Genomic DNA, 14891 nt, shown 5'->3' on the forward strand with positions numbered 1-14891 from the left:
CCTGTTCACTGCTTCTAAATGACTTTGTAATAAAATTTCCAGGAAGAGTTGCAACTGTAGTTGAGACTCATTGCCTGTATTTATTTTAAATATGACGGATTTTCATCCCAAAATCACATCAACCCGTGCCAAGGCATTATCATACCAAATATGAATAAAATAGACAGGGTGGAGGTAGAGATAGCAGCAAATAACTGTATTATCTAATTTGCATATTTGTGGGTGGGCGTGGTCATTACTGTCAATTGGCCCAATGGTTGCTGGGATAAGAGCAAATATCTGCATTGATCTAATTAGCATATTTTTTGGGTAGAGTGACAGTCAGCTGGCGCACACCTGATATAATAAAATAAATGCGATATTTACTATATGGGGGCCACCATCTTGAATGACGCATAAAACTAAAGAGACAAGTTGTGAAACTCGTTTTTCAGATTTCTACAAATCAGGGCAAAAATACCAATCTTTCACAAAAATATGGTCCGTTGGGGTTATATTAAGCCAATCGATAACAAAATTTGACCAAATTCGTTGTTTTTGTGTGGGAAAATCCTATGCATACGAACACCTAATTGCACGAAGCTGGGGTATTTGAAACCGAAATTGTCATCTAAGTGTAAGGCAGTCTCTGATTGGCTGCTGAGCTGGAATGCCCCAGGAAAGTGTTCTTTGTGTTCGTATGCAAGGGATTTTTCCCACACAACTACGAATTCGGCCGAATTTTGTTATCGGTTGGCTTAATATAACCCCTTTCAGGCTTCGCCTGAACAGGGACTAAAAAGGTATATTCGATGGATTTTATTTTCACTGAATAGTTTCTTCAGTGAAAATTGATATCAAGTGGAACCGCGCATACATACCACTAAGAAATTTTATTCATTTATATTGCAGTTTTTACAATTGAACTGAGCAAGAGTGCACCCTACTGCACACAAGTTCAAATGCAAAAACTCAGTGTGTGCTTAGAACATTTTTTCATGTATAGGTATGGTAAAAAAAATTCATAAAAATAAAGTTATCATAAAAATACCTTGGGCACCAGAAGGTAAAAAAAATGTGGGAAGACCAAAAGAGAATTGGAGAAGGAAATCAATTGGGATACAAGACTTGGGCAGAGGAGGGAAGCTGGCCCTATTCTCCACCAGGAGACAAGAAAATGATGAATAATACCTTGATGTTTGCAGTCAGAAAAGTACAGGATCGTATTGACCTTCGCTACTTGTCAAATGATAATATTACCTTACTGCTTGTGAGCATTCTGCAAAGTATTCCCATGATAACTCCATACATGTAGTACTACAAACAATGATCTTTAAAATATATTTATTTCTGCCATTTTAAAGCAACAAAATACAGTGGTTTCCATGACTGGGCACAGCCTGTGTTCACGAAATACATTGTTATAAAAGTAGTAATTACTCTGCAATAAATGTAAAAAAAAAAACATGTACAAAAATCAAAATCCATTTCACTCTTCAAATATTAAAAACAGTTTCTAGGATCTACACTATTATAATTTAATTCAGTTACACACCATAAAAATCACACTTTCAAAGCAGTTTAAAAGAAGCATAATTAATAGTTGATTTATAATTGTTATCTTAATTCCTAATCTCAAACATTTTGAAACATGATTCTAGTTGAAGCTTAATTACTATTTAAAAAAATTATACTGAAATATAAAACAAGACTACTGTGCAAAACTATAAATTCATACAATAGATTTCTGGCATCCATATCTGTCCACTATTTGGATAATACATGATCTCATTAAAAGAAAGACTAGTTGTTTTCGCACTGATTGACTGCATTAATTATATCATCCTTAAATGAGGTCTGCCAGTCTATAATATAGGTGTCTGCATTCAGGTTTAAATACTGCTCTTCATCTGTCATCTCAAAGAGATCAGAGCTGGTTAATAACAACATTTTATGACCTATTAATCAAAGAGAAGATATTTATTTATTACGCAGATAAACAGGCAAACTTAATAGCCCACAATCATGATCCCTAAATGTCACACATCCTGATATCAAACTTTTATCGATAGAACTGTAATAAAACAATGTTACAAGTATTCCCATCACTAATTTGTTCAGTCTGACGACACAGCCCCCTGCATAGACTGTAAATTGTCATCTGTGCCATTTGGCAGTGCATATGCATATTTCCAGTGCTGGCATTAGTGAAAATTTGTTTTATTCAATAAAAACACTGATCACTTAGCAGTTAAAAAAAGGAATTATCAATCAGAGACTAAATGCCCTCAGGTGATGGCTAGGGAGGTGTGGTCACATCTCCTACATTAAAATCGATCATGGGATATTAATCAAAATATTTCACACATTGATTAAATATGTTCAACCAGTCATGCAAACACTGACGTACGTTGTAATTATAAGATGAAGTTATAAAGCGAAGAAATAAGTTGTGTTCACGCACAGCTCCTTAGCCTGTGCCGAGAAAACGTGCGTGAACATTTAGCATTGGCTAAGTATGGGTAAAATCTGATCTGATTTTGAGACGTGGTCTAGATTCTAGCACAGGCTAGCCAACTGTACACGAATGCTTAGCCCAGGGCTAAGCTACCTCTGTGGCGATCTTTGGGTGTGAATATTATGCACATGATCAAATATATGCAACTTTCTCATTTCCAAAATGGCAATCGAGCTCAGTGTGTACGAAACTTTGTTCCCTCGCAAAAAACTGGAGTGTCGAAGAGATAACAGCTTTACTGAGTATATGAAAAGACAGTGAAATCTTAAGACAGTTTGACTCCTCGCCAAGGAACAGAAAAAATGTTTATGGATATGCAAGTTAAATTAGAAGGATTTTTTGTAAACAGCGGCTTAACAAAGGTCACCAACTGATGGCGCCCCTTAGCCCGTGCTAAGGACTGGCCCTCCCAGTGCGTGGACAATTGGGTCTAGCCGAAATGCAATACATCGGCTTAAATCTTAGCCAGTACTTTGTGTAGCATGAACACTACTATGTAGGAACTAATGATTATCCACACTTACCACCTTCTTTTTCTAACTGTTGGCATACACATCCATTGGGCAAACGAGTAGTAATCATTTCATGCGTCGATATGTCCCTTCCAAGATTCTCCAACACTTTGATCTGATGATGTCTTTCATGGTTTCTAACTTTTAGGATTATACCAGTACAAACCTTGTCTTCATAGTTTTCTGGTATGGAAGACAAACACCGAGGACATGCTGTAAAAGAACAGATGCATAATACATTTAACAACACCAAGCTCATACATTTGCTTTTACAGTTTTTTTTTATTTGACACACATTATCATTTTGTTTAACCTCACCAAATAAAATTCCATAAAATAGTTGTCATTACAAGCAGGTCAGCAAACAAAATAAATGCAATTGAAATGAACATGACAATTATTAGATTGAAGAATATTTAATTAATTGAAAATCTACATTTTTCAAAAGCCTTTGAATATACATGATAGCACCCCCTCCAGAGTTTCAGACACCTAGAATAAACACACAACATATTTGCTCTTTTAGTTGCGCATGCTCACAAATGCACAAGGGTGAAATTATAAGGCCCCTGTTCCAACCATGCCCACAAAAAACTAGCATTCAACAAATGAACAATATAACAAAACAATCCTTTATCTTTTTAATAGTTGCAAGCATTACAATAATATACACACAGCAAGATGTGCATATAAACGACTAAAACTTAAGAACTAGTGTTGAGTTAGTTATTTAAAACAAACAATGTTATTTAAAATTCTACTATTGATGGGCACTATAAAAACTGTACAAAAGTGTAAACAAGTATATATGGGCAAAATATGTCGCTGTAAACTAGGTAAACCCATGAACTGAATGGATGTGTAGGCAAAATTGAATTGTTTACACAATTGCATGTGCATATCTTGTTAATTTTATTAATGACACTAATGATAGAACTTTATGACACCAAAATACATTGATAGCTTGTCATATAGAAAACATAGTTGAACTCTGGTGACCTTGCCCTTTGTTATATATTATAATTCCCTTTATCATAGTTTGTTTCAATATAAATATGCATTGTCATAATTAATTTTGAATACAAACAAGTTTTGGGGTTGAACCAACAGTGGGGAATCAGTCTACCGAATGTCCTTAAAAGATGTAAATATCTTACAAAAACATTGGTGCCTTATTTGTTTAATTATTTTAAGGGACATAATTTCCAGCTTTATTCAATGTAATTCAGATATTTTAGTATAAAAACAAATGCCTCATCGCAAAAAAAAAGTACTGCATTTAGACGTGAATAGATTCATAATACATGCAAGATAACAGAAAATCTTAGCTGGCTTTTGTCCAATTTTTTTGTACAGGTGTCTGTCAAAAATTAATGATTCACTAAGACAAATATGAACTGCCTCATTGTGTGACTACTGTATTATATGAAAAGTAAAAAAAAACACCCTTTATGAATAGCTATCATGTTGCAAGCTCTGCTTTGTATGCAAATCAACTTAAATAGTTAGTTGGTGTCCAGTGGAGGGAGAAGTCAACAGTACTGTTGCCTCCTGAGAATCTACATCTTCAAACACTGCAATCTTTGAAGTGCGTTTTTAAACCAGTATTATAAAAACTATATCATTCTGTTCTAGTAGCTGAAATATATTCCTGTGAGTTTTCATTTGTCGAATGAACAGTTTGTCAAATCCAGAATACATATATTTTAGAACAATTTTCTTTTTAAAATGTGGGTGAAATGTTTTGCTTTTTATGTATTTTTTATGTATTGTTTTTGATTTGATAACTTTGAACTAAACAGATTTTCTATTAGCTTCTGATCTTGATCAAAGTTTGGCACCCAGTTCATAGGAGTGCTTATATTGATTTTCTGACATCTTGTTTTCTGTAAAGAATTTATTGGTAGGTTTGCAAATGTGTATCAGACTGTGCAATCTCTCCATGAGTTGGTTTTGAAACCCAGTATGGGATTCTGAGATACATTACCAAGGATATTATTACAAGATAAATCATTTGCTTCATTGAACACATACAACAATGCATATTTCCACTGAGATCAGTGACCTTTGATGTGTATCACCTGTGATCAGTCAAGTAGAAACAGTCAAAATATTTTATCAGATTTTCTCAATTTTTGCATGATATTTTCATACAGGACATCTGTTGTTCAAACTCAGGGAAGACTTTATACTGATGAATAAGGTGACCAAGTTTGATGACGTTTGGAATAGAATTAGTAAAGTTATTATGCACACAATAACAATTATTAACGACGACGACGACAACAACGACAGACAAAATTTTTCCCTTAGTATACCTTTCCCTTCCATCTTTGATGGTACGGGCAAGGTAAAAAGAAAATTGTTTACTTTGGTTTTTCTGTATCTGATTATCAATGAGCAGCAAACATTATACTTACTGTTTTTCATTTCACAGCTGGTGAACACAAACCTGGTATTTTAATCAGATCGGTATTTTTTATTTTTTTTTCAATACAAATAATACAAGTACAACCAAATATTATTATTGATTTTTATTTGAAACAACATTACACTGCATTTTATGGCACACAGTGATAATATACATGAAATTTATACAAATGAATTATTATGTATTGTGGCCATGATTCTCCAAGAGATAGTATAGAATTTGGGGATAATTAGCTTGAGAATTTTTTTAAAATTACTAATGAACAGATATGCCATGTGAAACAAAATCAAATCTGCACATACATATTGATAATGGATTTTTCTTGAAATGTTTGAATTTTTTTTTTATAGGAAATTATTAAATTGCTTCATTAATAAACGTACTGGTACTATTAATAGTGTCATAGTAATTGAGTCTATATTACTATCCAGCCAACCAAACCTTTAACAAGTTGCAAATCAAATCCATATTTTTTACAATTGCAACAAATATGTACTTTACAATGTATGTCAAAATTTCAATGATTTTCTGTGTGCCATGTCAGATTCTTGCTGATCACTCTCGCTATCTACATATATTGGATTGTTTGCAAACGTTTTTAATAATGATCTAGAGCAAGCACATTCCCAAAGGTGTGCACCCTGCAATTATTCCCACATGGGCAAAACCGGAAAACCCTAAAATATTTTCCACGATTCGTACATATCCAAAGAATTCTAATTGAAGTTCTGAATGATCTTGAAACGCAACATATGAAGTCAGGTACACATAAAACTGGACATAGATATAAAATGCACTCATCAACAATCTTTGATTCCATTGTATAATAAAATAATTTATATAGAGTATTTTTTTCATAAAAATGCACCTTCAGTGAAATCGCATTGTATGATAGTTTTTTGTGACTGTTGCGAGAAACGTATACAACCATCTTTGATTTATTTTAATCATAAAAGTGCTCCCTAAGTAATTCCGTATTATAATTGTCTTGCCAAATTTTGAGTATGGCTACATGGATATGTTCATTTTTGAACTAAATATAAATCTAGAGTTAACGCAAAAAGCAACATGGGAAGAATCAGCAGAGTTTGTCAATAATATATAAGAATGCAAGTAAATATTTTAGATTAGTGAAACAACCAGTGTGCATACATGTATGTTCCCCTGTACATTTACACTGTATATATATCTCTAAAATCAGTCCATGCAAAAAAGATATAGCCAGACATTGGTGATCTTATTGGAGACATTAAAAATTGATTCAAAATTTAAGATTAGCATTTCAAACAAGAAGCATAAGCCAACTAATATTTGTCTGCTATTTGGGATGCACAACGTGAAAACAATGATTTACATTATTGAAGTTCATAATAGTTACAGAACATAAATATGATTGTGCATCTGTGATTTTCAGTCTAATTTAATTATGCCAGAGCAAGTTCAATTTAAATTCGATTTTTTGAGATATCAAAAATTGGCTAATAATAATTAGATAATCAATATGTTTTTTCAATATTAAACTAATCATGTCTGTAGATTACCCCAATGAAACGAAATGTTCCGATTATGCACATTATGCAAATTAGACAATTATTATATATAATTTCAAACCAAAACTAATTGTGTATTTTTCCAAGGCACATATGTGCAAATGAGATAATTATGATGTATGTATATATAGTCCCAACACTAATTAGATCATTGTCTTAGAGGATTTATGTACCAAGATTCATTGATATAACATAAGTATTTGAGATATAGAAGGAAAAGCTGAAACCTGACTAATTCTTATGCAAATAAGGTAATAATATAATATGCACAGATTTTAATGTAAAACTAAAAAGGTGTGCGCAATGACACAGACCATCTATGTATCAAATTTCCTTGAAATATGATTAGAACTTGAGATATCAATGAGAAAAGCCTAAAAATTAATTATGCAAATTAGGAAATTAATATGCACAGAAATATCAGCGGGAAAGCCAAAAATTTACTAATTATGAAAATTAGGTAATTAATATGCACAGATATTAACCTGAAACTTATCAGGTCTGTGCATTGTCCTATGACATCTATTAAGAACATGAGATACAAGTAGAAATGCCAAAAATAGACTACCGTAATCATCAGACAAATTAAGTAATTAAAATACACAGATTAGCATCTATGTACCAAGTTTCATCAAAATTCAATAAGTGGTTCAATGGAACAGCTAAACATTAGCTAATTATCATGCAAATTAGGTAATTAATATGCATGGATTTATACCAAAATCTAAATAAATCGGCACATTAGCCCAGAGCATCTAGTTTTATCAAAAAACATATGGTTCTTGAGATATCAGTGGAATAAATGGACACATACATACACACACACACACACACACACACACACTATTAACTGCAAAGACTCCGATTGTGTGCTTTGCACACGGCGGTCAAACAATAGCACACCAGTGGGTCATCTTTGATCACATTAAAAAACAAATTGATGCGACTTCAAATATGGCATTCGCGGACCAACAGAAGATGACCATAATTATCAACTAAATTCATTTTTGCATTAAGCATAAAGTACAAATTATGAATCAACTAAATCTACACTAAATCATATTTGGAAATATACCAGTTGATCTTTAAAAACATATCTAAAGAAATACAAGAAAGAAATTATACAAGAAGGAAATTTTACAATAAGGAAATTATACAAGAAGGAAATACTATAAAGAAATACAAGAAAGAAATACTATAAAGAAATATTATAAAGAAATACAAGAAAGTTAGGTATCAATCGTCTTTACCAGTAAATTCTGCATTTTCTTCTTCTTGAGCACAAAACTCATAAGCTCTGAATGCAGATGAGTCTGAGAAGAAATTAACAAATATTGTTGAAAAACTAAGCATTTGTAAACTTGTTCTGTTCAATTCCAAGAATATTTCGCTAGACAAATTATGATAATTATCGGTCATTTTAAATCATAAATTTTGTAGTACCGGTATTAGCATGTAGTTCTTGAGACAGAAAGCTGCATTATCTTTTGAACAATTTCATTCCTGTGAATCCTACTTATAAAAACTGCTTGTGGTAAAATATTATCAGTAAAGGGCAATCACTACATAATAGGATTATTTTATCCATGAAGATGTTCCATTCCGACAAACAAAAAAACAAAAAATGGCAACAAATATAAATATAAAGCCAATGTGGAATTGGAAAGAAAATAAACTTTCTTGAGATTTTTACAACAAATCAAGAAAAAGCCACAGCAAAACATTAAACACAGTTGATAGTTAGGGTTCAAATTGTCAATGTCCGTACATGTTGTCTTCATTTGAGCTGTTTTACACTTTGGATAGCATTTTATGTTTACATCTGCCAGTTGTAATTTTAATAGGATTTTGTAACCATGACAAACACTATTAGAATAAGTAAGTAATCTAAGGATAATCAATGGTCTTGGCCAACACACTTTTGAGAGAGCAATTTCCTAAACCTTTGCTCAATTAGTTTGAATTCTGAAGAAAAAAAATGAGGTACCTGAACTGGTTGTTGAATCATGAATCTCAATTCTATGCATTTAGTCCATTTTCTGATCTTAAATAGCTACCAAAATAGGGTTTACATCTAGAAAAACTACAATGTGCTCATTTCCATGGAATTCCAATGTTTATTTGACATTTGATAGAATTTTTCGCTCACAAGACCACATTTATGTTCATCATTAATGCCAACCTTTTCATTATTTGAACAATGTCACATCACAGCTGAAAAATATTATTAAAAGATGGATTAATATTTTCTGAAAGTAGTAATTAAGAAACATTTACCTCGGTCATAGTAATCATACACAGTTACTTGTCCAGGTTTGACATCCTCTACTTTAATATGTTGTTCAACAATAAAGTCAAAACAAAGTGTATCATGGGTAATCTGAAAAGTAGAAAAACAAACCAATTGGTCATTTCATAATGTTCTAAATTCTACTGTTCATGTATCTGATAAAGTCCACCCAATTTTGATAAAATCTGAAATAAGAGATGATAGAGAAAAGCTTTCAGATCCATAGAAGTAAAATAAAACCAGCATTTGTAGGATACAAAGATTCAGGCAAATACGAAAGACGGCATGTTTTTTTTTTTTTTTTCTTTTCATAATATTTTTTGCATGTTTTTAACTAAACAACTTAACAGCATGAAGTGCACCACCAAGTCTGTATCTATTTGGAACTGAATTAGCCAAACAAAACACCTTAATGTAGAAGCCTAGTCATAATTCTGGACAAAATTGGTCATAAATCGCATGACAATGTTCATTAGTTTATTATGTACAATCATGACGCTAATGTCCCATGGTACAATGAAATAGCATTATTTTGTGTTACAGTTAAGCTTTTTGAGAAACGTCTCTTAATATTTCTTGAAAATTGCTATTTTTGGAACAATTCCATAGAACACATTGTTAAAGAAACATTGCATTCACAGTTTTTAAAATTTATGGAATGATGAGCCAAGAATTTAAATGATATTTTATCAATTGAGACGAGTACTTTTATTCGACAACATTTTTACTTTTAACTACTGAAATTGACAATCTCTGATTTGGTTCCATAAAACCCAGAGATTTTTTTAAACAAGGGAACAGGGGCGCAACCATAAAATTCTGATTGACCAGGGATCACATGTGGCCACAGTCTTCAACTGTGACCTGTCTGATAGTAATTTTGGCCTAATTTTAACTTAGAATTATCTATCACAATACCTATCTCCCCCAATTGGTGGCGCCGCTGAATTGCAATGCTCTCTCTTGCATTTTGTTTCTAGAAAAAACCTCTGAAACCAAACAATGTTAAGAAGTACTATAACGCCTTATGTGTATAAACTAAGTTTGAATGAAATCCATGTATGCAAGTGTACATGCGCCAAAACTGGAGTTAAGAATGGCAGAAATACTTAAAGTTTGGTGTATTTTTGCCACCAAAGTAGAAGCCAGTTATAATCAATCATCTTAGATTAGGTTGGTATAAAATCTGTACAGGTAAATCAGAAAAATTAAGAACAAATAAAGGAATGTCAGTCATTTCAGAGTTCATCCTCACATAAATAACATATACTCACCTCATCAAAATAAAAGATGACTTTCTTTCCATCTACTTCATATTTTGCCATAGAATCTGTTGACTTTTTAGCGTTTTTCAATGATGTCTTGCTGGGATAATATCCTGATACCATTTTCACTTCAATAATAGCCATATTAGACGACTCATCTTCTCCCAAATAACTAATTAAAAAATCACATCAGGGATGATTTTAGTACAAGTCGAAGAGTATTTTATAAATAGTTTTTAAAGTGACCACACTATATCGAAGAAATCTGTGTTTCCTTAATTTTTTATGATTTCAAATAAAAAATTTTTTTATACATGTACTGGCACAATAGAACATGTGAAAGAGCAGCACAAAAAAGCAATTCAAATGATAACGAACTACTAAGCAAAAGTGGTAAGCAAAAAATTCAGTTACAATGGTTATTTCTTTAAGCTCATGAAAATTATACAGACCCATGCGCTAGCCCAATTAGCATAATTTATAAGATCAACAACAAACAACATGGCGGCCAAAATAAATCTGATTTTGCAACCCCGCGATGAAAACAAATGTTTTATTATTTTGCTTGAATATTTCATGTCGACAAGGTAAATAAAACATCTCTAATTTAATAAAACTGGTTCATTTTACGAGATACATGTAGCAGGAATTTGCTCTTCATGTGCGAGACAGTCCATGGAAGTGCTGCTGGCCGGCTGGGGACCGATAGTATACTACTGATCGAAAACAAGTTAGTTGTTCATTTGAGACTTTGAATAAAACTATTTTAATTTGTTGTTAAAATGTCGATGACATATTTCCAGTCTCCAGACGTTACATTCAGATGACATTCAACGCGACTTTTTCGCAACTTCACAAACCAAGTTGTGATGGACACTCCCGTCGATTAGCCCAAAAGATTGCGCACTCTGCGTAATCTGAACCTAGCATGTGGCCACTTTCCTGTTAGCGATTTGCAAGTAGCTATTCTCTTTTTGCTGAGACTGTCTAATGGAAATGTTGGTGATCCTTATGCAAAGGTTCAAGTGTGAATAGGTCTACAATAGGGTGGTCGCTAGTCCTGTTGGACCGATGGTCGCTATATCCAGTGTCCTTATCATGTAAATTGCGAAGGAACTACACAAAGGTGGACGCTATGAGCAGGTAGCCACTCTACACAGGTGATCGCTAACACAGGTTTGACTGTATAGTATATTTCACAGACTCTTGTTATATCTGCCAATCAAGCAAACACTACATGTACCTTGAGCATATAGTCAAAACTCTGTCTCCTCCAGCACACGTGTTTGCTTGTATTTGTGGAGAAGGATCATCTGACAAGATAGACAGTGGTGGGCCAACATCAACATCAATACTAAACTGAGGTGGCTCTGGAGATTCTGGGATATTGTACTTTACATTAGCCTGAGAAAAAGATGAGAATGAATACAACATTGGTGAAAATAAAGATCAGTTGAGAAAGCCAACTGTATGGTAAAGATACAGAATATAAAGTGATTTAACATATTTTACTTATTTGATCGTTCAGAATTTTTGAATTTGGATAGTTTTTAAAGTTTGGCTTCTTGTTCAAAGGAAGAATAAAGAAATAATGATGTGCTGGGTTTTTTTATCTTTAAGAAAAAGCAGCCAAGCCAGCATTATTGCAACAAGCAGCCTGTCGGCTGAGATAGCTCTGCTGTTAGCAATGCACATTTCAATTAAAGAACAGAAGATATCATTAGAAAATGAACAGTATGTAGACTTGCTGTTTTCAATCAATTGCCAATATATCTGTATATCTATGACATGATGTATAATGAATATTTAAAATAAGAACATAATCAGTCACAGCAAGTCAGAGAAATGGCACTAGAACCACATTTATTAAAACAAAATGACCACCAGTCAGCCATTTTGAATCTTATGTGAAAACAAAATGATGTGCATCAAGGTCCCATAATGTCCAACGTATATACCAAGTTTGAACAAAATCCATCTGTAAACAGCCGATAAATGCTCGATTTTGATGATTTTTAGAACAAAATTGGCCGCCATTCAGCCATCTTGAATCAGATCATGAAACAAATTGATTGCATATGTATAATATCATGTATGTGTGAAGTTTGATTGTGATTGGTCCAGGCATTTCTAAGATACAGGTCCGAAGCACGCACAGAAACACGGAGGTCAAAACATAAGTCCCCGTTTTCAGACTGCGTCCAAACGGGGACTAAAAATTAGAGAACTAAAGGTATCATCACGAAATGAGCAAATGTGAGAGAGGTCCACATGTAGTACCTATATATATGTAACATCAAAGCAATTGGACTTTAACAAGAAGTCGAAAATATCACTTTTACCAAAAATATTCACCAAAATTAGAGAATTGAAAATATCATCATGAAATGAACAAATCTAAGAGAGGTCTAGCCAAGGTACATATACACCAAGTATCAAAGCATTCAGGCTTGTAGTTTGCAAGAAGAAGTCAAAAAAGTAAATCATTGACACGGACGACGACATACCATCACTCATACGATAAGCTCCGCTCGACAAAGTCGACAGCGGAGCTAAAAAGGTCACAAAGCAGCAATATTGATATCAGTTTGCCATTTAAACTATCAATATTGCTTAAACCCACAGAGCACACCAAGTGAGGTTGAGCAACACTTTTTTCCTCTCCCAACACACACTCATCCTCCCTCAATCTCCAAAATGATAGAATACTAAATACCTGAAGCAGTGCACATCCTCCTCCACCAACTGATAATGTTACATTATTTGGAAAATGAAGAACTTCTTCTCGGTTTAGAACTAATTTGTTGTCTTTGTTGATATAATGTCTTTCATTTAGGTCTAAAGCGACAAAATCAATGAACATATCAGTAGCACCTGTATATATCATTTCAGAATACTGTGCCAGCACTTGGAGAGCAAGGATAGTGTCCTGTAACAAAAATGATAAAAACTATCAAATTTCCATTTTTAATATATACAGCGCAGGCAATTTTGTCATTTCCAAACCTGATTTGTAATTGTATTTAGAGAATATATATAATGTTTAAATTTTTCTGAAACAAGTGTGTTTGGAATGAAAGAATCAGGTAATTTAAAGTGGTGAACATTTCTCTGAATTCTTAATTTAACAAATGACTTTACACTGAAAAAAATTAATTCTTTAATTTTAAATTATAGTACATAATCTTATCAGTCTACGTTTCATTAACATGAAATTATGCAAAAGTGAAATTACAGTCTCCTTATTGTTCAGGTACAGCAAAGAGGAATAGGGTATGCACAGCTCTCTGTACATATCAACACAGCAGAGACCATAAGTAAGAGAGATTACCTGAGTTGATGAGAATCCACCATATGCATTTCGTTGTTTTGTTATCCACCTAACAATAGGAAGAACATCACCTACATCATCTTGATTTAAATTCACAAGATTAGCAAGTAAAGCATAAGACGTTATTTCCACATCATGTGATGGTGCATGGTAATGATACCACCATGGACGATTGTCATTTTGAGATTCATCATCATCTTTAGGAACAGCCCAGTATTTTAATCCATCTATAGAAAACATAACATTTAAATCCATCAAAACTTACAAATTTACTGACTTTTATTCTACTTTTGTTAATTATCTTCATGTTCCTAATCTTTCTGACACAAACTATGATCAATGCTATCCATTCCTGATCGAAAAATATGCAAATGTTATATTGGTAAGAAGTGTGAGACTAGAATAAGAAACTAAATCAGACACTTCCTTGTTATTCAGCAAAAACTACTATAATCATCCCATTTCAATTAACTAGCAAGAAAAATTTTTTTTCACCACTACTCTCACATTAAGAATAGCATTCCTGATAATTACTTATTTTAATGAAATTAGCCTGCCATTTTGAATCAGAACATGAAACATGATATGATATATAATGGCTGTATTTACCGTGTAAGCGCCCATGCCCGGGCAAACGCCCCCCCCCCCCAATTTTGATACAATAAAGAAGTTGAGGTCATATCCGGGCATACGTCCAGGGGGTCTTTTCTAGTAGTTTCGCGTTCTGCCTCAAGGGCAGTGTGTTCGCCGTTGTTTACGTTTATTTTTCATCAGAATCATAACAGTCAGCAAGTCTACAAAAATGTATATTAAAGCAAAAACGGTAGTTCTCTTTTTTTTTTAAGTATGTCGTGGCCCTGAAAAGGGCCGTTTGGTTTGTGTTTCCTTAGAAACGATTCATGCAAATCTTCCAGCATATGGAGAGCCACGAAGCAAGTGCCGCACTCGTTCAGCTTCAGCAACAATGAAACCGATGTTACAATATTGTAGCAACCAGTACCTGAGAGAATGATTT

The 14891-nt window shown here is 33.2% G+C and overlaps 1 protein-coding gene across 3 annotated transcripts in view; it reads right to left on the reverse strand.

The window, feature by feature from the left end:
* Positions 1–1306: 1306 nt before the first annotated feature.
* LOC102810261 (pregnancy zone protein-like) overlaps positions 1307–14891 on the reverse strand; it is a 73517-nt gene continuing 59932 nt past the window's right edge. For all 3 annotated transcript variants that reach the window (XM_085506939.1, XM_085506938.1, XM_085506940.1), the window contains 8 exons: positions 13877–14103; positions 13262–13474; positions 11789–11949; positions 10555–10717; positions 9268–9370; positions 8241–8303; positions 3022–3222; positions 1307–1937 (listed from right to left, as the gene is read on the reverse strand). In XM_085506939.1, the coding sequence (XP_085363065.1) occupies positions 1783–1937; positions 3022–3222; positions 8241–8303; positions 9268–9370; positions 10555–10717; positions 11789–11949; positions 13262–13474; positions 13877–14103 (1286 nt within the window). In that variant the 3' untranslated portion in view covers positions 1307–1782. The remainder of the gene's footprint in view (positions 1938–3021; positions 3223–8240; positions 8304–9267; positions 9371–10554; positions 10718–11788; positions 11950–13261; positions 13475–13876; positions 14104–14891) is intronic.

This window comes from Saccoglossus kowalevskii, chromosome 13 (assembly GCF_978046115.1).
Source record: "Saccoglossus kowalevskii chromosome 13, keSacKowa6.1, whole genome shotgun sequence".
NCBI lineage: Eukaryota > Metazoa > Hemichordata > Enteropneusta > Harrimaniidae > Saccoglossus > Saccoglossus kowalevskii.